At 41.0% G+C, this 26,227-nt stretch overlaps 1 protein-coding gene across 1 annotated transcript; it reads right to left on the minus strand.

Annotated features, from left to right (window-relative positions):
* Window positions 1-2,626: 2,626 nt before the first annotated feature.
* On the minus strand, window positions 2,627-25,950 carry slc1a9 (solute carrier family 1 member 9). Its single transcript, XM_023413833.2, has 11 exons — window positions 25,854-25,950; window positions 16,734-16,892; window positions 15,613-15,765; window positions 14,580-14,833; window positions 12,664-12,769; window positions 12,393-12,519; window positions 10,286-10,519; window positions 9,267-9,461; window positions 6,432-6,566; window positions 5,839-6,277; window positions 2,627-5,180 (listed from the first exon to the last, which is right to left on the minus strand). Exons 2-11 carry the CDS (start codon window positions 16,885-16,887, stop codon window positions 4,998-5,000), a joined length of 1,980 nt encoding a protein of 659 aa, XP_023269601.1. The 5' UTR covers window positions 16,888-16,892; window positions 25,854-25,950; the 3' UTR covers window positions 2,627-4,997.
* Window positions 25,951-26,227: the final 277 nt, after the last annotated feature.

A 26,227-nucleotide genomic window follows, 5' to 3' on the forward strand; every position in this document is an offset into this window, starting at 1 on the left:
GTCTCATGTTATTTAATAAAGATCATATTTTATCAATCATGCCATGGATTTCTGAATCCCTTCCACATGACTGTGCAGTGGCTCTGGGAGAATGTAAGGCATGTATGCAGTATTATTAGTAGGTGATGCACACTGGATACTTTACGTCGGTGCACCTTTTAGTTTTATGGTCATTCACTGATATGAATGAATACGGATGGTGAAATGATCTGTGCATCTATTCCAGTCTGCCATATGTGATGAGTGATCCTGCCTCTAGATGTCAGACTGTGTTTTGTGAAACAGCACTGCTGCACAACCCTGGACATTTGTCTCACTCCTTGTGCCAGTGGATTTAATTTACTGGAGTATGACATAAAAGACTCCAGAGTATCCAAATACTGCATCTCCTCATCTTGAAATGATCATGTTCATTTGTTCCATATGATCCAGATGACTTGCATTATGATATTTTCATTCCGTGCTCTCCAAAAAAGAGACATGTTCAAGTTTCTGAGGCGGGGAAAAATTCAGATATTAATCATGGATTTCTGAATGGATTAATTGTACATTACCACATGAATTAACTGGGTTAATTATACCAAGCTGGTAGCAGATAAAACTTTGAGATCCCTACCTTTATCACATGTGAAATATCATATTAAGTCATTAAACTGGTTTAGAATTTACTACTGATTCACTGATTTATACATGAATAATATGATTTAGAGCTGAAACAATTAGTCGACTAATTGATTAGTTAATCAAGAGAAAATTAATTGGAATCTATTCTGATAATTAATCATTTATATACTTTTTTTTCCAAGCAGAAATGTCAAATACAGAGGTGGAAAAAGTACAGAAATTTTGTATTCAAGTAAAAGTACCAATACTTTGATGAAATATTACTCAAGTAGAAGTAAAACTACTCATCTGAAAATGTACTCAAGTAAAAGTAAAAAGTAGTTCATTTGAAATGTACTTTAAGTAAAAGTTACTTAGTTACTTTCTTTGTGAGGGGTTTGAGGGTAGTAAAAATAGGACAAGGGGTCAGAAATCCAAAACTATTTTGCTTTTAATTAAAGAACAAGTGTAACAAATGTAAGTGCAAAAACAACAACTTCACAACAACTGAACTTCTTGTTCAGTTTAAGTAGCAACTTAAAGTTAGTTGTTTTGTAAAGTTAGTCACTGTTGGTTCTGGCGCGTATTTTTCCCCTGTAGGTTGAATTGTTATTTTTACTCAGTAACGGATAGGATTTATAAAGTACAATACTTGAGTAAAAACGTACTCAAGTAAAATACAAAATACCGATTTTAAATTGTACTTAAAAAATACAAAATACACAAAAAAAGTATTCAATACAGTAACGTGAGTAAATGTATTTCGTTACTTTCCACCTCTGGTCAAATATTTGATGGTTCCAGCTCCTCTCATCGTTTCAAATTCAATATCTTAAGGTTATGGACATTTTTTTTTACTATTTTCAGATATTTCAAACAAAAGATTAATCAATTATTCAATACAATAATTGTCAGACTATTAAATGAAGAAAATTCTGCAGCTCTACATCATCACTATATTATTAGATTTATATTTCATTTGTTTCAGTTTGAGCTGTTTACTGTGACCATTTGTCTTTATCTGTGAATCATTTAGTTTTGAGGTCCAGTAAATGAATCTCCACTGAGTTTAGTTACATTTCAGGGAACATAATATCAAACAACTGAATTGTTGAATAACATTGTTCCCACATGTTCAACAGTAATAAAAACTAAAGACTCAAGAATATGTTTGAGTTGAGCTGAAGTAAAGAAAACTGACAGGGTTTTAGAGCAAATTAAGCTCCTAATACAATCCCCCCACCCCTTACACACACACACACACACACACACACACACGCACACACACAAACACACACACACACACACAGGACCTCGAGTCCTCTCAATGACTGCAGTGATTAAATTCCTGACCCCCTGTCGCCTCAGATGGTGTGATATCCCCATGTCATGTGTTGCAGGGACAGCTCTCTCTCATGCTACAGGACAGATTACAGCCTCATTCCACAGACTGCCGTCGGCTACAGCGTCCAATCAATCAACTTAAATTTCCCATTGTTTCAGACAAACTTCACGACAGTGTCAGATTTCCAGATTTCTGCCGAGCAGTGACCTGCTGCATTTTACCTTTTCCCTCCACCTCATTCTGCTCTCCTCTCTGACGTGCAGTGACCCAAAGCTAACGTCAGTCCTGCTTGCAATTACCCACAGTGCCCTTATGCTGTCTGGGAAGAATGAAAAGGATTGACGTCTTTCTGGCCATCTGCCGCCCTCCGATTCCTCTCCCATCACTCACTCTCTCCTGCCTCTCCCATCTCTAACTATTCTTTGAGAGGATTAAGTGTGTTTGTATCTCTGTGTGTCTTTGTTTCATCAATGTGTAAGCGCAGCCTCTTTTTTTCTCTCTTTTTTTTGTTTGTGTGTCTGTAGCAACTTTTCCACCCAGTAATATCTCGATCTGCCAGATTTTTCCTTTGTCTTTAGACACCAAACACTGACGCACGTCCCGTTTAGAGTGCAAATCCCCCCACAGATTGTACAAGTTACTTAGACAGCAGAGAAAACACAGAGGAATCATTAGAAGTTATTTCAAATAATTCTCTAAGATTTTATTACATACAATTTACACACAATCTGGACCTGTGAATCTGAGTTAAGACCTAAGGATGTAGGGAGGCATTTTTAATTTAATATGAAAGGCAATTCAGTGGGACAGAGGAGACTGATGAAGTTAATTTACAGCAATTAAGAACTCAAAATGATAAACGCAAGTAATAGTAAAATAACTAGTAAATTTAAACATACAACAAAATTAAAACAGCATGCTTGTTACTCATCATTTCAGACACCAGACCACAACAAGAAAATACAAACCATAGATAATATAGACAATATTAACATCAATAGTGACTGCTGTCAAGGAAAATGAGGTGACGTGCAAGAAGAGCACTGAGGATGAAAATGTAGAGATGCAAGAAGGTAGAGAATTATAAAAATAATGTCTTCTTGTATTCTTGAGGGCATTTAAAGGAATAGTTTGATATATATTGGGAAATATGCTTGTTGGCTTTATAGCCTAGCGTTAGATTGATACCACTGATACCACTCTGGTGTCTGCACATTAATATAAAGCTCCAACCAACAGCTGCTTACCTTAGCTTAGTGTAAAGAAACAAAAATGAGAATAAAACTAAATAAAAAGTTACCATCAAAAAACGAGAACTATGACGACATGTATTACATTTTTCGTCAAAGAAAATACTAAAGCATAAGATGGACACATTTTTTTTTGTTGTTATTTTTTGGGGCATTTTTTCTTTATTCTGATAGCTCATTGAACGAGAGAGAGACAGGAAAGGCAGGGAGAGAGAGAGGGGCTGAAATGCAGCAACGGGCTACGGGTCAGACTCGAACCCGGACTGCTGCTGTCAGGACTAAGCATGTAGTTCGCGCTCTACCAAGTGATCCACGAGGTGCCCCCAGATGGACACATTAACTTATTTCTGCTTTAATGCAAATACTTATTCAACGACCTGCATGCACCTGCAGAGTCACACACTGTAGCTCCTGATTACGACAGCAATTTCCTCTGCCGCCAAAAATAAATCTGTTGTTCAGAAGTTGGTTTAGCTACTTGACCTGTAGCACTACAATTAAAGGAGCTATATGTAAGTTTTCTCTGCCACCAAAAATGGTTTCTTGCCGGGAGTGGGTGGTGGTAATCGTTCAGCCGCCATTGTCTTCACAAGACAAGAGGGTTTAAAATGCCCTCTGAGCAGCACTAAGACATCAGGGCAGTGGAGGCTACAGTGAGTCGCTATGGGGAAGTGACGAGACGGAACGGGGCTAGCTGGGTAGCATGCAAACTTCAGTAGAAGAAAAAAAATGATAGAAACAAGAGCTAACATTAGCATTCCTTTTCCACTCACTCTTGGTGAGTAAAGAAATGAAGTTTGATTCTGAACTCAAATTTCTTTTGGACTGGTAAGTAAACAGCTGCTAATGCTAATGCTAATGTAGGCTATGAAGCCACAGCAAAAAAATAGGTCCTTTAATATGACGCATCTTGTACCTATTAACAATATATCTCTGTCAGTAATGTTTTCTGATCTTACTGGCTCATGAAAGAAACAGATGTATAAAATAAATTTGACACGAAGCAGCAGCAACAAAACAGGTGGGACAAACATGCAGGCAGCACATTGACATAGAGTGCTGCAGGAATGAGTCCTAGAACCCGGAAAACAAGTTAGTATTTTAAGAGATATAAGGTGCTATTTAGTGAAGTTCAGAGGTGTTGATAGATGGATTTTGACTCTCTGCAACCAAGCAAAAAAGCATATTTCCCAAAATGTCAAACGATTCCTTCAAGTTGAATAATTTTCACTTCCTGCCAAGAAATTAAAAGTAGAAGAGAAGGAGTTGACCAAAGGAGCAACTTATAACCCGTGGTTGTGCATTAAAAGGCTGGTAACAACAGCAACATACTTTTCTCATCAAGAGCAGAATCACAATTCTGTGGTATCAGGCATATTTAAAGAATTTCAGGCATACGGGATCATTTTAAGTTTGGTTATAAAATGACAAATCAACACAGTAACAGAGCTATAAAAAGGAAATCAGATGATTAAACAAGGGAAACAACGCTCCATTTAAGCTCTGTTGCAGAAAACCAAATGTCAGGGCTGGTTTTCAGGAATGTTACAGCATGTTGTCATTACAACATTTTAATATCTATGAATATTACGCGCAAAGTGAGCTTATCGATCAGTCCTGTCGACCAGGTTCACTGAACTCATAACAGATATAAGAAGTAGCAACGTAACCAGCTGGAAATCCACTGTGGACCTCTGCTGGACCGTTGCTAAAAAGCAGAGTGGTGCACTAAAGTGGGGAAAGCTGTCATAAAACGGAAACAAATTGATGGGGAAGCTTTGTGGTAGTAAAAATCCAAATCATGGTAGGTCGCCTGGTGGGATGGCGTGCCTCCGATCATAAGCAGTGTCATCACTCTCCTCGCCATCGCTTACTTCACCCAAAACCCTCTCCCTCTCCTCCTCCTCCTCAGTTTCACTCTCTCGCCTCAGTCGCTCCCGTTCCCGGTCTCTTTCTCTGTAGCAGCGAGGCAGTGTGGGAATCTGAGAAAGCAAAGTGACACACAGATGAGATCAGGCAGACCACGTGGCCGGTACTAACTGACTGACAAACTGAACACAAGCTAAACGTTCAAGGAATCCACCAGGGTTTGGAGAGATAGTCATTTTACCTGAAAACATATAAGAACAGATCCCTGGTAGATCTTGGACTCTGGTGCCCAATGCTAATGCTAATCGTACCATGCTAAGGCAAAAAAAAGCTATAAGATCTAAGCCTCCAAATACAAAGCTGAGTTAATATATTTATGTTTCATCTGTTGTCAATTCTAAGAGTCATGTCTGGACAAAACCCCTCACCACCTGCCCAATACTATCTCAATGGTGAAGCATGGTGGTGGCAGGTATCTATCTATCTATCTATCTATCTATCTATCTATCTATCTATCTATCTATCTATCTATCTATCTATCTATCTATCTATCCATCCATCCATCCATCCATCCATCCATCCATCCATCCATCCATCCACCCATCTTTGACCAACTTGCACTGCAAAACACAAACTTCCTCAAGGAGCAAGAAGGTACAAAATATTAGTCGCCACACATCAACATGAAATCAAATAGCGTGTCAGCATTGTGTTACACATGTAATCTGAGACATTACACTACAAACTGAAGAAGCAGTGGCAGGTAGATACCTGGTTATCATGGCTGGGCAGAGCGCAGTAGCCCGGTTCCGTCCTGCGGAGGAGGCGTGGTGAATGAGTACGGAAAGGCCGGGGAGAATGGGAGCAGACAGAGCGCGGAGAGGGAGAACGGATGGAGCGAGGTGATGGAGATCGGACAGAACGGGATGGGGAGTAAGTGATGGAGTGGGACTGGGAGAAGCCATGGCTGTGGTGGTTTTGTTTGGGTGGGCGAGGGGAGCGAGGTGGCAGCTCGGGCGGTTTGAGAGGGTCGATCAGGTCCATCTCTGTGAGGATCGGCGGCGGAGGGATGAAATCGAGCTCCTCCTCTGGCGGGAGTATTTGCATTTCCGCCGCGTCGAGTTCTGTGAGCTCTGCCTTGGACAAGTGGTCCACGATCCCGGCACCGAACGAGTCGCCCACCACATTGATGGAGGTACGCATTCTGTCACTGAGTGGACAAACAGTATCAGTGTCAGCGAGTGAAATGAGGAGACCCAACAACAGCTGAATAACACCAATATTTTTTACAATCCCCCTCAATAAATGTTTGAGACTGTCATTCTCTACTCATATGCCCTCCACCTATCGGACATCTGACTCACAGCAGCCAGTCGACAGCGATGAGCAGACTGATGTCCTGGGTGGGCAAGCCAACAGCCGTCAGGATCAGCAGCATAGTCACCAGTCCAGCACTGGGAATACTGGCAGCTCCAACACTGGCCAGGGTAGCGGTCATACTGCGGAGGAGAGACAAGGAAGCATAACCATCTTCATGCTGAGGCAAGGACCTGGAAAAAGGTTTTTTTCCATCAATGCGATGGTCAAAGGTTGGTTAAAACTTTTTCTCTCTGGCAAGTGTTTTAAGGTCTTTATGCAACCTCCAAGACGTGAGGCCAACAAAGTACTTGTAGTGTTTTGTGTAACTCACCCCTCACACCGTACCTCGTGTACTTGTGGACTTGGACAAAGACTACAGTTAATGGGCGACGTGCAAGTTCTGTGTCTGAGAAACAGTTTAATGTACTTGTTATATGAATTGAGAACATGCCTGATAAAAAAAAGTTGCTATAAAGTTGAACATTTCATTGCGTCACTCTTGAACAACTGTAAAAGGGTTTGCCATCTCGACAGATGCAAGAAGAGTTCATTTATTCCATGGGCAAAAGGCGATTAAATGCGAAGAGAGAGCGAAACGTTTCAGTCAAAGGATCATTGTCAGTAACTTACAGACCACGGTGATGTCAGACTGTGACGACAACAGAAAAGGCAGAGGTGAAACCACATTTAATAGTGGGAATTGCTGATTCACGTGGTTGAAGAGGCATTCAGAGAGCTCACCCAGTGCCTTCGCTGCTGATTCAGCACGCTTACTCGGCTGAATGGCCGCCAATAAAGCCAATAAACTTGGTGTGGAAGAGCCCTAAAAGGTACTGGATACCACTTGGATTTAGACTGAAAGACTGTGAATGAGTTGGCATGATAATTGTAGGATTATCACAGTTACAATTACCATACATTTAGTATGGAGTTATTTTAATGTCACAGTAGATATTTCACCGTTCTCCTTCACAGAGATACATTCAGATAATTGCAGAAGGTGAGTTGTGGGATTAAAAAACAAGACCCTCTGCTGGACAACAGATTTATATGAGGTGTGGTATGTGTTAAATTTACCACATCATATAAACGCCATATATATGCGCAAAGTTTAGTTACTGTTGGTGCCCACTGTGACTGCAGGCCAGTTTGGACAGTTTATTTACTACACGATGCCGTTCTGTCTGATCTCAGTGCTCTGTATTACATCTCAATCGTTTTTGAGAAACCACAGCACCAAATATGACCCCACAGCAGCTGGGACATTCAGTAGGGCGTTCAAGACATTTAAACAGCACATGTGGATTTGATTTTAGAACAATTCTTATTGAACTTTTGGAAAATTAGATTTAGGAATTTGGTGGTAAACAGTGATTGATAAAAGACCTACAATAAACAACCCTCAAAGTGCTGAACATCATTTGTAACTCCACAACAATCACCGTCTGGTTCAACTAGACTGGTTCCAATCAGAATTAAATGTTTTGGTGAAACCTCAGAAACGATTTCGCATTCACACAGAGACTGCCATTGATCTCTAGATAATACAGTACAATACCTAAAATTGATGTAAGTCACGTAACATTGTCTCCTGGATTTTGTTTACATTAGTCACTTTGACTGCATGCTTACAATAGTATATTTACAATGAGAAATGTTTTAATGACAAGTTGGAGTTACGCAGCGTGTGGCCCCTTGCAAACATTTTTAACTTGAATATCTCAACAATTAAAACAGACACTTAGAACTACTTTTAACTATTCACAGCTAGAGCCGTGCAAAATCCAATAAAAATGTTGACATGGTGTCATGTGACTTTCAGGCTGGTACTTCTGCAACTTCCTGTTACCTGCTATATTCAGAAGATGGTGTAAACAACAATAATGGACAACAAACACCTTGTCACATACACTCAAGTACATAAAGTATTATCAAGCTTTTATTATGTGAATTATGTGAATTTTAATGTATTTTATCTGGTAATTTGCATAAGATCAAAAAAAAGAATCGTTCACAGCAAAGTTTAACCAAGCTGTCAAGACTGTTACTGACACAAGTTGAAGCAAATTAGATGTTGTTGTGCTAAAATAATAAATAATAATAGAAATTTTAATAAAATAAATCAATTCATTTGGGGTTCCCAAACTTTTATGCACTGCAAGACTTTATATGTTGTGAAATTACCAAAAAGGGGGGGAGCTTTGGTGCATATCACATCTGAAGTAAAGTTCAGATTATTGGACAATGTAACACACGTTAGGCCTTTTATCTCTTTTACCTCCTCTGTAAAAACTTTCAAACTCTCACTGTCACATTGACTGCGTAGTTGCAACCGCAAGACGAACACATACGTAGATACAGGACAAAAAAAGAAGATCAGTGTAATTGTTGCACAAATAGCCTATAATAGGCTTTTAAGTCAAATCGTTATTATTCAGTTAAATTATGATAAGAATTTCTTTGTTTTCTCGCAGCCTGGTAGCAAATGTTACATGGACCGACACTGGATCCACTGATTTAAGGCGTAAACTGTCGGCTTTATTTAAACAAGCAGTACAGAATGTTGTTATGTGCACTTTTGATTATTTCTGGAGCAGTAAAGTTCATCTTAATTCTCACTGAATTCACTAGTTTCACTTTCTTTCTTACATCTGTACCTGGCCAATCCCTGCATGAAGTGGTTTTGAATGTCAGATTTTCAGGTGTCCAAAAGATGTTTGGGGGGGGGGGGCCACTCAACCATCTGATGGAGTATACTGACACCTTAATATCACTGTGCTCAAGACTATAAAAACTGGAAACTAATCCACCAAGAGAGGCCGTTCCCCCATGTGCCTTACCTGACAGTAATAATCTGTCCACCATCCAGGCTGATGTCATTCATCTGGGCAATAAAGATGGCTGCCACGGCCTCATACAGCGCTGTGCCGTCCATGTTGATGGTGGCACCTATGGGCAGCACGAAGCGAGTCACGCGTTTATCAATCTTTAGATTTTCCTCCAGGCAGCGGAAGGTGACGGGTAACGTCCCTGCACTGAGAACAGAAGGCGCCACGAGATGATGAGTCAGAAAAAAAAAAAGGTGCAGATGTACAAAGAACAGGAGCAAAGTGTCTGTTGAAGGACATAAAATAGGCGGACAGGTGGTGAAAGACAGAAGTGTAGAGGTGAGGAGGGATGTGTAGGGGTAATGTTTGGGGTAGAGACAAAAAAAAAAAAAAAGCAGTAGAAATTTGAGTCGGCTGACAGCCTCCTCCTAACAGCTGGTGTAGGCCACTGTTGCAATCCTCCAACATGTGAATTAAAGGAATTTGATTCTGGCCCTGCTTAGCTCGGGTCATAATATAATTAGAGAAAACGTTGATAGGATTACCCATATTCACCAAAGCCTCAGTAATGTGCCAATATGACAGTTGGTTTCAGCAGAAATGCAGAATCCCAGACTGGCCGAGCCGAGCCGAGCCGACCCAGGCAGGATACAGCAGTGGACAGTTTGGCTGGTGACGGCTAATCCAAGGGCTCAGACATCCACAACACAGGATCTATCAGACACGGACTTGTCTGTGATAGCCTGCGCTTACACACATTTGGCTCTGCTGTCCTGATTTGTCAGTTCAGTTGTGTAAATACAGAATTTGCCTCTTTGCCCTTTCAGATTTTACCAAAATAGCTGAAAACAAGTGGCAGGCTACGCCGATCAATCACAGTAAATACAGCAGCTGCAAGAGGAATAGATGTTGTAAAAGAAACATGTGACACACATGTGTTAACACATGCCCAAACAGAACACACACACACACACACACACACACACACACACACACACACACACACACATACTTCCTGCAGGCTGTCATACCTGCTAGCAGTGCCCAAAGCGGTGATCCAAGCCTGGAAGATTCCAGAGTAGAAAGCAAAGGGGCTTTTTCTGGTGATGCCGAAGAATATAGCAGGTAGGATCAAGCCGCCGTGGATCACCAGGCCCACAATGACGGTCACCATGTACATGCCGAGCTGCCTGGCCACCATCTCCAGGTCTCCGATGGCCGCAATCTTCCCCGCAATCAGAGAGGCGATGCCAACAGGAGAGTACCTGAGCACAGAGATGGGGAGAAAATGACTGGATATGGTTGCGATAAAACAGTGGTTTTATTTTCTATTAGTCACATCCTCTTTCTGCATATTCTTTCACATATTCCCTATACTTTATTAATAACTGTAGGAGGGTGGAGTATAAATAATTTTCAATAATTAATGTAATAATGTAAAGCACTTTGAATATCTGGGATGATTCTTCGGGCAAATCAAACAACAAAAACAACATCATGCATTTAAGGTCTGCAATGATTATGAGTTAATTATTATTTACATTATCAATTAATCTGCGGTTTATTTAATTGATTGATGATCGTTTGGTCTATAAAACATTAGAAATGGTGAAAAACCACCAGGTTTGAAAACAATGCTTTTCTTCTTTCTTTCTTTCTTTCTTTCTTTCTTTCTTTCTTTCTTTCTTTCTTTCATTCTTTCTTTCTTTCTTTCTTTCTTTCTTTCTCTGAAGTTTATTTGTGCTTGAAACTTGAAAATGAAAACTGAAGATCTACTGCTGCTGACTTTCTTCTTCTTATCTTACGTCACACACAACATGTTTTTACTCCTTGATTCTTCATTACTGCAGAACTCTCATAGTTTTCATTTTAGTTATTAAAAAGTAAACCATCCTCTTTTTGGAGCTGCTGCACAAATGTGTTTATCAGCTAAAGTCTTTCAGCTAAAAATTAAGACCAATTTCTCTGACAAAGAAGAAAAAATATTTTTTTCCCCCTCGTGTTAGTGTGAAATGTCAGCCCAACACCTAATCAATCTTAATTCAATGTCAAAGGAGGCCTTTTCTCCACTTGAAGACATGACACATTCTTGGATCTCTAGTTTCCAGCTTTGGAGTGCAGTTGTTCATGAGCACAGACCGCTGTGGGACATGTGAATTAAAGCGGTGTTCCCCTTTAAGCTCTTCCTGGTCCGAGTCAAAGCAGGTCTCATCATGACAGCGGCCTGCTCCCTCAGGTCAGCTGCAAGCTCAACCCTGACGCTGGCATTCGCTGACAGTTGTTTGGTGGAGTATGCCGCGTATATGATCTGATGGATGTGTTCCTCGTATGATACGTGTTTTTGTATACACTGGACTCGGTGTTTGGCTGGCTCCATAGGCGCATGAGTAATCTGTTTATACTGAGAGAGTGATACGAACAAGGACGCAATTCCTTTGGTGTCCAGCTGCACATCTAGATGGCCTAGGAGAGCTGCAAGACAAGAATCCTGCTGTTTTTCTTCCAAACACCCCACCCACCCCTTCCCCTCCCTTCCCGTCCCCGCTCTGAGTGCCACTACACTCTGGCTCTCTGTGCGACTAGCCGGGGTCCTGCGAAGCCTCAAGGCGCGCACCGCTCTCTGAAGGCATGCTCTCACACGCATCTTTCCACGTCCCGCTGTCCCTCCTGCCCGCATCTGCTTTCTGCTCTGCTGCCAAGTGGCTCCTCTGCCGTTGGTGGATCCATTACATTTTGGAGATCTTCCACCACGCCTCCCCTGGGAACCCACAACATTGTTCCGGGCCCTGGCTCCTGCTACTCCCCAGCATACCACAGACTCCAGCATGACCCAGGGAAACCCTCTCTCTCTTTCCATCTGTCCGTGTCCTTCACTAACACACTTTCTCCCTCTTCCTCTTCCTCTCTCTCCTTTTCAGTCTTCCCTGTCCAACCTTGTTGCTTGTTCCCACAATTTGTCTCATGCACAGTGTTCACCCTATCCATCACTGTCACCGACCTCCTTGTGTGGTATCTCCAGAATGTCAAAGCAATGCAGCCGTTGGCCAACATGAGCAAAAACAGAGACACGTGTTGTGCATGCTTGCAAACGCGCAGATAGACAAACACAAACACGCACAGGGGAAAAAAAACACTGACCACATTATCAGAGACACCATCGTCATGATAATTTCATTGAGGATGTTGAAGAAGTCGCACATGATCTTCCCCCGCTCGCCCATCCTGCCCATGCAGATACCAAAGGTGATGAAGAAGCCAATCAAGCCTTGAGGAAGACACAAAGCGGCACGTCAGCGGAAACTCCAACATGCAGCAGAGTAAAATCGATGCAATGCAAATGCAAAAGAAAAGAAAAAAAAGTAAATTGAGCATGAAGGACAGCACAAAGCGTACGCTGTCATCAACTCACCAAGGACGTTCATGCCCCATTTGTATTCCAGTTTCTTTCTGTTCACTAAAATGGGCTCAGTCTGGTTTGGTGCTACGACCGGCACCTTCTTCAGCACTGTCTGAACCTGGAGGGAGGAGAGAACCACGTTCAGATGAAACAGGGGGTTCAGACTAAAACTGAACTGACATGATTCCAATTCACATAGCAAAACCCTGATTGTGTAACTCGTTTGGTGTGAGAGCAAACAAAAGCTTGGCAGCAGCACAATGAACTATAAACTGTGTTTAAAGAAAAAAGCCAAAGGGGGAACATGAGATTCTCACATAAAGACAACAAAGAGAAAGAAAAGGAAGACAGGATGGCTGAAAGGTTGAAAAGTGAAGGACGAATCCTTCCTGCAAAAGCGATTATGCCCTTTATGACTTCAAAGAATCCCCGATGAGTACAAACAAAAGAAGCAGTAAAACAGAGATGTAGACAGAACAGAGAGAGCAGTGAAGAAAGGCACAAAGACAAAGAGAGAAAACAGAGGATACCGCAGGGAGGAGAGAAGAGAGAGAGGAGTCTATAAACTCGTTCTCCGCAGTGCTCCCTGTTCACCAGCAGATGCATAACAGTGGTAAATAAGGATGTGGCGTTACAGATGTAAAGAGATTAGCAGTAGCAGAAGGGCTGATCCTCAGCCAGTCAAACACAGACAACTGCTTCTAATCATTCAGACACACGCATGACAGAGAGACGATATGGACGTTCAATTTGAACATTTAAACTAGGGTTGCAATTACTGGTCTGAATTATTTTTAAGAATCAGCCGCTTATGTATTAACTTCATTAACTGTTTGGCGTTTAAAAGGCTCAATAATAATGGCAAATTAAAATATCAGCTTATCTGAGCCTGAAGTGATTCCTTCAAGTCGCTTGTTTTCTCAGTCAAAAAGTAAAACAAGTATTTAATTTACAATGGTATGAAACAAACAAACAATTGATAAAGAGATGACACCAAATGTTTGATAAATTTACTTTAATTTTGTATCAACTAATCATTGTTTCAGCAGTACAATAAATGTGTGAAACATGACTTCAGTTGTCTTAAATTCTAGTTTAAGTTTAATGTATTTGAATTAAAAACTAAATCTTTAGAGGAATAGTTTTAAATTTTGTTAAATGCTGAGAGTTGATACTACTCTCACATCTATATGGTAAACACACAGCTACACAGCCACTAATTAATATGTCTGGTTTGTGTAAACACAGGCAAGAAATAGTCCTGTACACACTCACAGATCCAGCATGTTAATTTGTGAGCTTTACAGATGCTAGACCTGTTTCCCAGTCTTTCTGTCAAGCTAAGCTAACTAGCTGCTGGTGGTAGAACACATGTAGAAAACATTGTGTATGAAGTCTGGAGGACAACTGGGCTCTCCAGAGAATCCCCACTCGTTAACATCTCCCTGCAGTTCCTTCATCCTGTCAAACTTCTCACTGATCCCTTGTACAGACATGATGATGACTTAAGGCTTTCTCAGAGGAACTCAGAGGGGACTTTCTAATATTTAACCGTCAGTTCAGTCAGTTGTTATGGAATTGCAGAAGGTTGTTTGACATGACCGAAAGCTCCAGAACAGATACTAAATGTACCTTCTTGTGAGATGCTTTGCCAACTTTGAACACAAACTGGATGACATAACTTCTCAAACAGCATTTAGCTTTACTGGACACTAAATCTCACTGTTGAAAATCACTCTACTGAATCTGTTTTTCAGCGTAGCTTGTTGAATAATGCATGTTTCATTATAAGACAAACTAAGAACTACACAAAAATTATGGACTGAAAAATAACACATTTTTATTAATTATTAATTTCTGACATTTATTCCATATTTGTTATGTTTGTTGATGCTTGCAACAGGACAGAGTAATGAAACCAGACGTACCTGTTGGAAACAGGCCTGCACCAGGTTCTCAGGGAAGAGGTTTCGGATCAGGTCGAGGAAGGCGTCTAGACTGCTGACCTCCTGGCTCTTTGGGACTGTGCCCGATGCGCCCGCTCTCAGTTTGGGGTTCCCCGGGTGGATCCCCAAAACCAGGATGACCCCGAGGATGGCAGCGATTATCGTGGTGGACATGTAGTACACCATGGCTCTACTACCCATCCTGCCACTGGAACGGGCGTCTAAACCAGCCAGCCCTGAAAGAGACAGATGGCCATTAGTGTCCACATTCACTGATGATCAAAAGGATCCCTGTAAATGTCCACAGAGACAATGAGAGTGTTTTTTCCTGGAAGTTTGACACTTGCAGTATTCTGGTCCCACATGTTCCCACCCTGTTATCTGTCTTTGTTGGATGCATTAACTAGTTAGCTACAGTCAACACTATGTGAATTGTCTTGGTTTCAAAACTGCTCTTGACATGCTAACGTAAGAGTGCTACGTACAGTTAACATACTGATATTTAGTGTAAACTTTAGCATTTCCATATTATGCAATGTATAGTTTATTAAGCAACGTCTGATTCCAGCAGTAAAAAAAAATCTTAAAGACTAACATAAGAATGTTAACTTACCTAACATGTCCACATTTAATTGGGATGTAACATTTAGCATTTTATATTTGTTAGTATGCATGCTATGCTGTTTAGCAGCACTCTCCTAGTATAGCTTGATCTGTTAGTGGTGCTAAATGAAAAGTCTGGGGATCACAACAGTTATTAAAGATTCATCTTCTGGGGATAAATATCTGTTCCACGTTACAACCCAATCCATCCAATATTTGTATAGGTATTTGACTGTGAATACAAATGTTGATCTGAGAGACTGATTTACCAATATTTCTTGTGGTGTAGACAAACAAATCAGTCATTCTTCGGCTTCACTCCAAAGAATGCTCTACTTATACCACATGTACCTTACTGTATATCGGATGTGTGTGTGTGTGTGTATGCTTGCACATGTGTGTAGTGCCACACCCGTGATAAGACTGGAGATGATTAGAGGCAGGATGAGCATTTTCAGCATCCTCATGAGGATTTCTCCAGGGAAGGAAATCATAGTGAGGACAGAGCTGTCCGTCACCTTCATGTAGCGCAGCACCATCCCAAACACCGCCCCCATAACAACACCTGAGGAGAGGAGAGAGTTCATTGTTCAGAGTAATTTTTTGGAAAAGTTTTTCTCTTCAAGTAGGGATAAAACTATGTATTTCGACTAAAATAACTATCATTATCAATGTTATTACATTATTAAATTATTAAGTTTTTTTTTTGTTCTGCAATCATTTTGCAAATTAGGTCCACATTAGTTTCTCAAACCATTTAAAAAGTCTGTTCAGTCCCATTGCCTCAAAGAGCTGCTCATTAGTCTGGGTTCAGCAGAGTTTCACAGTCCCATGATTCTTGAGAAGTAGAAAATCATAGATAAATGCTACTCTGTGTACTTAGTTAGATTGGTGCAATATATCAGCCCCAAATATCAGAAATACCTCAAATAGTTTTCAGAAACCTTGAGATGACAGACCCTCGGTTTATAATGTACTGGTGGACACACTGACCTACTCCTCTGGCCCCCAAAACTGTGTTGTTTCATATCTGACATGTAAGAGACCTCTGACTGATGAGAAGCGTCTACTGTAATGTAAACGGGTTTAAATCTGGGTTTGAATCTGTGTGATAAATGACCGACAAAAATAACACACTTCTTGACTTCGCAGGGCTTTTTTTTTTTGACAACGAACGCAGCTATGCAGAAACATACCAAAGTGTTTACAGAGGAAGACTAATGACAACAACAAGCCTCAGATGTCTCGTGGGAAAATGATCATGGAGTCTGTACATTTAGGATCGTGCGTGTTAATATTTGCTGCAGCACAAATGTCTATAATACTGACCACAAATTCAATTCTATTCGAACAGTAAAGAATGCAGGAATTTTGGGATCTGGCATGTTTAATTATGTTAACCAAAAGCTGGAATTATGGGTTTTTTTGTCAAATGTTTCTGAAGTCATAAGATGCCTTAACGTTTTTTCCGACTACAATCCATTTTGCGGTACACAAGCTGATAGAAGTTGCAGTTTCCCAGTCCATGCATACCCATAACAGTGAGTCCCAGCAGCAGGTTGTGAGTGTTGCGGCTGCAGTGGCCAGCATCTTTATACGCAACCTCTGTGTTGTCATCTCGCTGGTTTTCTTCTTTCTCCTTCTCCTTGTTTGTGTTGGACTGGTTGGCTGTCGGCTGGTTTGTCATCCTGCCTGTGGAGACAGTGGGAGGAATGGGTTTATTGCTGGGAGGACACATGCTTCGACATCCTTTAGCATGCACTGGCGTGCACAGTATTAAGTGTTGGTTAATGATGCACCCATGGATCTTTTAACTGATTTGTCAAATATGAAGACTCTGGATTGTTTATAGACCATCTTAACAAAACATTCCTCTCCTGTAGCTAGTGAGGATTCACATTGTTACGATTCTGGGTGGCTGACTGCTCTTAAATGGGGATTAGAGACACCTACCACTCACTCACACAACAAGAATGCCTTTTGAGTATTTGGCTGTGGTTCCTAAGGCAAGTAAAGAAGCATAACTGCAGGCAACCCAAACACAGCAGGCGATAGCTAAACAGGACATGAAGAAACAATTCAAGAGATGTAATCTGTGCATCATCCTCTAAACGGAAAAGGCAGAAACTGCCAGAATCTAAATACTATACAAAATATGGAGCTGCTGATTAAGGAAAAGATATAGTTGATGAATGCAGTAAAGAATGAGTCAGCAAGGAGCCATGAGATGTGGCCCCTGGCTGTTGGACCACCTGTGACTGACAGGTCTGACAGGACTTGACACAGGCTTAAGTGGAAGTTATTTAATGGCTAAATTCATGTTGGAAAAGTACAGGAAAGAACAAGACTGAAGCTGTAGTCAGACCAAAATTCACTTCCCATTAATTTCGATGCAGAACAGGGAGAGACATTTTCTTGTGGTCGCAAATTGGGCTTCTGCTTCGCACAAAATTCCATCTGACATTCGAAACACAACATTGTGAAGCTCGCAAATGTCCAGCGAGTTTGAGAGAGAAGGTGGGACTGACTGATTCAGGAAACATGATATATATATATATATATATTTGTTGCAGGTGAAAGAATAAGTAAGGACAATGACAGACGTTAATGACAGTAAAGCATTTGCTAAAATTCTTTATAATTTCCAAATTTGTGGACAGCTGTGGTTAGCACACTAGCCATGCTAGCCCCTGCAGTTTATGTTTACAACCCTACCCACCATATTTCCATTTTTTCTTCCTTCCAGTAGTTATCGAGAGATTTCACTCAAAACCACAAATGTCAGCCACATGCTGGTGCTGTCAGGGGAATTGCTAAATTTATTAGGATACATGGTCTGGGAACCATAAATGTCTAAATGTGGTACTACAGAAAAAAATCAAGGAATCACCAAAGTCATTAGGGTTCATCCCCTGGGGATCATGAATGGCTGTACAAAACATTACGGCAATCCATCCAATAATTGTTGAGATATGTCAGTCTGGATGAAAGTGGTGGACCAACAGACTGACATTGCCATCCCTGAAGGATAATTTAGTTTTGATGAAATTCAAGTATGATGTGTCTTACTACTGTCTCCTCAGTAGTGTGAATAATAAGAGAGGATGCAAATAGTGAAAAACTGATGAAAACCCGTCATTAGCCAGTCAATTTAACTCTGCTTGATCATTTTGAACTCTCACCCTAGAGCCATAAACACCTGTCAACTGTTAATAATTATCACTTCAAGTCTATTTTGGCTCCTGTGTGTCAACACAGGATTGTTACTAAAGCAATCTAATTTCCCTCCGAGGCAAAGTCATCACCAACAACATGAAGAGTCAACAAGTAAGAATGTGTCCACTGTCCAATAACACTACACATTTCTGCTCGACAGAGACCCCACTGACTACATCTCTAAACATTAATCGTATATAAACACATCTGGAGAGCAGCATGGCCATGCCAAACCCTTGTCAGAAGTATGAATGTCACATTTACAAACAAGCCGACTCAGTGAGACAATTGCAATCAGATATGATTATAATCCATCAGCTGTGCCGATGGCATTTTCTGCAGCGCTAGGGATACAGTCGCACACATTCACCAAAAGTAGAGTAGACAAGGAGGGGGCATGAAAATTGTTACCTACTAGTTTGTCTGGTGCCACGCTTTCACCTCCACTCTCTCATCTCTCGCTCCCTTTGGCCATATCTCTACCCCTTGCTATAGTCTCTGCAACAGTCGCCAGTCCAGGCACAAAGGCAGATTGCCTGTGTGATCTAAAACGTTGTATTTTGGGGCGGAGAATGCCCTGCCAAGTTTCAATTGCAGAGGTATAATCCTCGGTGAACGGAGCACTGAAGAGAGGAGGGGGAGGGGGTTCCACTGTTATAGTCTTCACAAATCCTCTTTTCAATCCTTATGTCATTCTTAGCATGAACATTGTTTGGTAACATCAGTTGGTCACATGCACTTCATTTATACGAGTGTTCTGAGGGGAATGGGAGTGAGAAAGACATTCTCACAGTCGTTTTTCTGGAAATTCACTCATGGACAAGGTGGTAAGTTTTGAAAGATTTGACCCTTTCCTCTATGTGTTGATACGGTTCAACGACCACTGTGGGCAGATAAAATCCTCTCAAAACCTGGTGGGTACATTCAAAATTGATACATGGTCTAAGCTAGGATCAAGGCTGTTTTTCTTGGTTTGTGACAAACTGACATTTTAGAGATGCAGGTTATTCAGTTCTGATCTAGGAAAGGTCACACATTTCCAAAAACACATAAATCCATTTAAATTCCTGTTACATGTGTACAGAATAATACAGTGAGAATAAGGCTGCCTGTCATCCTCTGTAGGAGTGAGCGCTGGATATTAAACCTTTGTTCACTGAGCAGGTCAGAAATAATGAAGCAACAGCATGTGTTCTGCGAGGAGGGCGGTGCTGACGAATATAAGCTGCAAGGACATACTGAAGGACCTAGAGCTTTCTGCAAATCTGTCTTCTTTCCCCAACACACAGATTATTTTCCTGCTCCAGGAAATGTCAGACCTGGCTCAAGACGAAACCTAGCTGGCCTCTAGGAACCAGCTCTTACTGAACAGTCCCAGTGGCTCTCTTTCAGCTGAGGAAAGCGGAATATATTTACAGCCTTATAGGGTTGAATCTGACTTTCTAATTTTTCTAATGTCTTCCCTGAAAAGTACTCAGCAAAGTACAAGAAACAGATGCTGTTTAGAGTATCAGAGCAACAGCCAGGAGAGGAACGACTGGTCATAGACAGGTCTGTTACATCATATAGCTAAGAGTCCCTAATAAAACACAGCAATTCAAGACAGCGGGTTCAGCCTGTTTAGTCAGGAAGCTTACAGTAAATCCTAGATTTCACAGCAACGCGACACAGGTATTACTACTCTGCCAGGTAGGCTGAAGACCAGGAGGCATTCCCCTTTGAAGGGAAGCCTAGTCTTTGTGAGAGTTTTGGAAACACATGTTAGTGATGGAAGCAAAAGAAAAAAAGCACAAGAATGAAGGTGGACTGACTTCAAAGTGAGCCAAGTTTGGAGCAAAGAAACAAGGAACTAACCCCAGCTGGACGGTAGTGACATGCTCTTATGAGCCGAATGAAGCCGCAAGACAGAAAGTCTACCACAGCGACTTTCAAAATAATGGCAACTGGATAAACATGGGGGTCGTCAATGTAAATACTCTGCTAGTCCATCAGATGTGTGATGATGACCTATGCAGTGCGTGATAACCATCACAATCAATCTCCACATGCAGTCATGTACTTACGACACATCTTCTTAATCGTCATGGTTTCCAGGAGGATGGGCCGCGATGACAGAATGCGTTAATCTCCCAGAAGAGCAGGCTTTGATTACTGTAAATGTACAGGAGCTGCTGTAGATAAAGGTGCACATACCACCAGAGCGGGACACGACAAAACTGCCTCAGAACTGATTTCAGCCTGGCTGTCACAGGATTGTCAATCCCTCTTCTTGTATCCACTTATGGTCGTCCACATTAATGATCCAACCAGGTCTCTAACCAATCGCGGATGTTAATTCAAGAGATCAGACAGATGCCTGTTGGCTATACAGCTATAAGTCCTCCCTCCCAATCTGCCTGCCTCTGATCTTAACTGACCTCACAGTAAGTTTATTATCTGTGATAAAACATGAGAATCTGGATGTGGTTTCCCCAACTCTATCTGTTCTGTATGTATCTACTTAGCCTTTATAGCCAATAGAAATAGAGACTACATGCTATTAATGTAGGATCATTTTAGTTTTACTCTATTTACATGTATATACTACACTATAACACTTTAAATATATATTTATAGTAAATTTAATGTCTTTAATCTTGGTTCAATGTTGCATTGAGCTCCATGAGGATCATTAGTTTCCTGTATATATGTCAAGCATGTGTGTGGAAATGAGACTCTAGGTGACATTGAACCTTAAAGGAGCTATTTGTTAGTTTTGCTATTGCTACATAGCCAGCATTAGCATTAACAGCTGTTTACTTACCAGTCTTGCCGATAGCTTCAGACATCATTGCATTTACAATACAAAATGTTATAATATGCTCTTTGATAAGTGCTACTTCTTCAGGGCAGACTCTGCGCTGCAGTGACTCAGTATCAGAAAATGACAAAACTAGACAAGACGAAGCTAGCCAGTTAGCATTTTAACTTCAGTAGAAGAAATTAAGTGATAGCAATAAATCTAAATCTATCTAAACCTATTAGTCAAGAAATAATTGGTAGTTAATTATCTGTGAAAACAACTTCTAGTTGTTATTTAGCCATAATGCAATGATTTTTGTAATTTTAGACATTTTAGCTACTTGAAGAGAATATCCGATCACTGGAACCCAACTCCTACTAAATTCTCTCTTTTACTATATACTGTACATATGCTTTGAGTGGACATCATCGAAACAATAAAAAAAACCTTTACTTTATCAATTTTATTTTGAGGCTAGAGGTTGTTCATATTTATAGATGCTTAACTGCTCACTGAGGAGATGAAACAAATTTCCGCGATGTGTAGATTTTCTTTGAATCTATGTGTGTGGAATTTAGAAATATGTATTGTAATATATTATTAAGCAGACATCCACGTGTGTGTGTGTGTGTGTGTGTGTGTGTATATGTGTGTGTGTTCGTAACTGTGTGCTGGTGTCTGTGTTTCAGAGGATTACTTCCAATGGTTGATTGTTTGGTGTGAGCTTTGCAAAGGGCTCGAGATATAATCCTCACCCCTCCCCTCCATCCTCCCCTTGTACAACAGAAGGAGATGAGGATGGTCACTGCAGCAATACAACACTGCACTACAACACACTACATGATGTACTGGTGTCAAACACACATCTGGCTAGAAATGAATAAACATGAAAATTTAATTGTGTGGCTTTCCTGACCACGTCATATCAGCATTTAGTATCATGAAATTCATGCACTTCACTATTTTGCACTAAAAGAAGAGTAAGCAATTCTGGAAAAAAAGACATATTGATATTTGCTCTCTTCAGTGCTTCTTCAGATGCACCGCCCCCCAAATTCATGGACCCGCATTTCTAAGGCAACGACGGAATCCAGATCATCTTATATGGCATGGAAGTTGATATTCTTTCTCAAAGCTGAAGCAAACCAATCCTTATAATATAAAACGTCATCAAACTAACAACACCCAAAACACACTGGAAGAAAAACTAGTGAGCGTTAGTTGTTCAGATTGTTTTTACAAAACTACAGTGACAGAGGAGAGGACTGAAAGCTTGTTGCTAAACTAACAAGATAGGCAACGTCACCGTTGCTCTGCTGTTTTTCGGTCTTCATGGCTATAAATCCCTTCACATGTTGCACAGACAAATACATGATATAGAAAAAACAACAAGACAGCGAACTGTGGCTACAGTTGCTGCTACTAACACGCAGAGAGGACGAGGCAGTTTCCCATAGCCAGCACAGCAGCTGCAGACAGCAATACTCTCCTGCTAGCACCACACCAACAGCATATCATGCCAAACTACACAGTAGGGCTGCACAATTCATTGAAATGTAATTGAATAGCAATATACTTAAGTGTAATATCCAAATCACAGGAGGTGGAAAAAATTGCAGGAGCTGCAATTTTTTTGATAAGGGTAAAATGTGACACAACATTGAGGTGCATTGTTAGAACCATAAGCGTTGTGGTGCTGCAGAGATTCCTCGGCCTACAAATCATATTCTCTACTTTGTATCGTTTAGCCCTACTAGAAAGTAATCTCCCTGGGGAGATGATTTTACATTACTGGACACACAATGTGATACTGGTACCTGCTTGCTAACTTACAAGTTGTGATTAGCTATCACAAACATCAGCAAACAGGACAAAACAATACTGATCTATTGTGTTTGTGAACAGAGCAAAACTAATGTTACCCACCTGTCAAGCAGAAACAGAGCAATCTCTGCATCTGTTTCCATGCCTTTCAAGTCTCAGAGGTCTCTCCACCATAGTCGGACTGACTATCAAGATCCCGGGACAAAACCTGATGGGCTGGTGGATCGTCTAAACATCCACAAAGTTTTCCCCAGCCCTATCTGGGTGCGGTCCAGTCCCAGCGGCTGAGTCCAGGGCTGAATTTCCTTCCCAGTCTGACAGTGCAGTCTTCACCAATTGAAAGCTTCACTGATGTTAACATGATTCCTCGTCCTTGCCTGATCCCAGTACTTCTTTTCTTCTTCTGATCTTCTCTTGGCTGTTCCTCTCCTCTCTCTTCTTCACAATGCAATTATGCAGTGGAGTATATGCCAACGTAACGCTGCTACTATTAGTACCTGCGTGCACTTGACCTAATGTTGCCGTTGGTGTCTCCACCAGTCTCTCGCCTGCAGTCCCAATCAATCTCATTCAAAACTCCGGGTAGACTTCTCCTTTCCCGGTAATCCTGAAATTGGCACTCTCAATTAGCATGTGCCACATTTACCATCTCTTGCTCCCACTGCCCCCCCCCTTCCTTCCTTGAGCTGTGCATGAGGACAAACGTCCCCTAGTGCTGACTGATGGATAGTGTTGATTTTTTTTTCACCACAGAATCACTCGGACCACCTTCAATAAGAAAAGCATGCACTGACTGCCACCAACTATACTACAAAGTCCAAAACCTGCAGACCCTCAGTTTACTATCACATAAGATTAGGACAAGCAGTTAATTCACCTTTCAGGAGCTAGAAATACAGGATCTTTAGTATTTCTGCTTGAAAAATAATCAATCGATTATCAAAATTGATTATATTTTCTGTCGACTAAGTGATTCAAACAAAGCAAGGTTCAATAAGCCCTGAGTTTAGGGCTGCAACAAACAATTACTCTCAATATTGATTAATTTTTGCATCAGCTCTCTTTTTAATTGAAAAAATATATGATTTCATAATAGACATTTTGGTAATTCAGCTTGTCGGCCCAACTCGGTGCATCTAAACCTCTGCAGATGCACATAATCTAGATGCATGATTTCACAGAAACACTGCATGTCACTTCAAAGCAGAGTGGTACCTAATTCCCTCAACGTATGCACCACTGCCATCAAACACGTGTCTGCTTCATGGTATTCACAGCAGGGGGTGGGGGGGTGGGGGGGGTTACACGATGTGTATTAACCCTTTAGGTCAGCGTCAATCTGGACTCTCAGTGGTTCGATGTGACCACATGGGTCCGTACGTCCTCACTTGACATGTTTAGTTGACCTTCAACTAACATCAGGAAAAAAAGATAATCTTACTGACATTTAGCATCAGTGGTTTCCTGCTTGTTTTGCAATTTTAGTGGTTACATTTATGGGACAGTGTGTCCAGATAAAGCTTTGAGTTGTGAATATTTAAAACTTTTGGAATACTACATTGATTAAGATTGATCATTCATTTTATTCTATATTTGAGAAACTGTTAATCTGAGTGGACACAGTGTGAGTGAGATTACTGTATACATACAATCATGTAAATATTGTAAAATGTCAAAAAGCATAAAAAATATCCATCCAGACTTCCCGGAGCTCAATGTGACATGTATTTTGTTTTGCCCGAAAAAAAAAGGTTTCCAAAATTCAAATTTGCAATGAGACAAAACAGAAAAGCAGAACATCTTCACATTTAAAAAGCTGGAACCATGAAATTGGCATTGTGGCATTTTTGCTCGATAAATGACGGAAATCATTAATCAATTATCAGAATATTTATGTCCATTAACTAATCAACGAAATGTTTCAGAGTAAAATGGATGTTTGGAAAGAGAGGAAGATACAGCCAGAAACTTTCACGGAAAGGATTAGTGTGTGTGTGTGTGTGTGTCTGAGAGTCATTGTCAGTATGTGAAATTGAGTCATAAAGTGTGAGTGAGAGAAAATGCTTGAGCTTGTGTGTGATGAGTATGTTTCGCATGGATCTGTGTGATTTAGTCTGCATCTGTGTGTGTGTGAGTGTGTGTTGTGTGTCCACGTGTCCAGCACCCCCCCACCCCCCTCGGACAATAATCTGAGTGTATTAATCTGTTGTTTGAACTCCTTAAGCACAGACTGTCTATCACATCTGCTCTCTTCACCCTTGTAAAGCTCTGCTATTTATAAACTCTCTCTTTCTCCTCTTGCTTCCCTTCTTTTTTCCTCTTTTTCCTTTTTGATCTGTCGTCGCAGCTTCTCTATCGCTCCTCACACCAGCAGGACTGAATTTTGCACAGCTATTTCCCTCTGTACAGTAAATCCATCCTCTCATTTGGCCAACAGACGCCTTGGAAACTCCTTAAATCTCTCTGATTCCTCTTCTCTCTGACAGCAGACAGCGTGCTAAGACAATGCTGATAACTGGTAAGATATTACAGATGCCACATGTTCAAACAGCAGATTTAAAAAGCGGAAATCCCCTCTGCAGCGAACTTTGGAAACCAGGTATCACAAACTTGCTGTTGATTCCAAATTACTGCAAACAAAAATAAAACATGGGCAAAACATCGCACAATAAGCCAATAATCATAAACGACTGAGCCCCAGACAATCAAACTGAGCCATTCTGAGACACCAAACAAATCAAAATCACTCAAAGGTGAGAAATGGTGTCAGCGGTGAATGAATGGGAGGGTAAAAAAAAGAAAACCTGCTACAAGGAGGCGACCAGGCTTACCTGCTGTGTGATGCTATCTCCCATCCGACAAGAGCGAGGCATCGGGGAGAGACACGGAGAGAGGAGGGATGTGGAGATGAAGAGGGGACGGGAGGCAAAGTCACAGTCTTTGCGTCATCTGAGAAAATTTGCAGATTAATACAACAGCTTGGTGCTCTGAGCCCCAGCACCCAACCTCACCCCCCCCCAGTCTGTCCCGTCCCGTCCCTCATGAACTTCCATCACAGGTTTTTTTTATATTGCCGGTCATTCAAATAACTTCTTAATTAATGAAAACCACTGTGAAAAAGATAAGACAATTCTTATTGAATTATTTCTGATATTAAAGAAACTGAGTTGTACCCTTTCATCAGGGAGGGAGTTCTGGAAATGAG

This window comes from Seriola lalandi, unplaced genomic scaffold (assembly GCF_002814215.2).
Source record: "Seriola lalandi dorsalis isolate HSWRI2012SDOR001 ecotype SW California unplaced genomic scaffold, Sedor1 jcf7180002054519, whole genome shotgun sequence".
NCBI classification, from domain to species: Eukaryota; Metazoa; Chordata; class Actinopteri; order Carangiformes; family Carangidae; genus Seriola; species Seriola lalandi.

Excerpts from the sequence above, each read along its gene's own strand:
- slc1a9 (XM_023413833.2), bottom strand. The coding sequence starts at position 16,887 with ATGACAAACCAGCCGACAGCCAACCAGTCCAACACAAACAAGGAGAAG. Across the intron at positions 12,770-14,579 it reads TGCAGGCCTGTTTCCAACAG|GTTCAGACAGTGCTGAAGAA; the intron begins GTACGTCTGGTT and ends TCCTCCCTCCAG. Across the intron at positions 9,462-10,285 it reads GCTTTGGGCACTGCTAGCAG|TGCAGGGACGTTACCCGTCA; the intron begins GTATGACAGCCT and ends TTCTGTTCTCAG.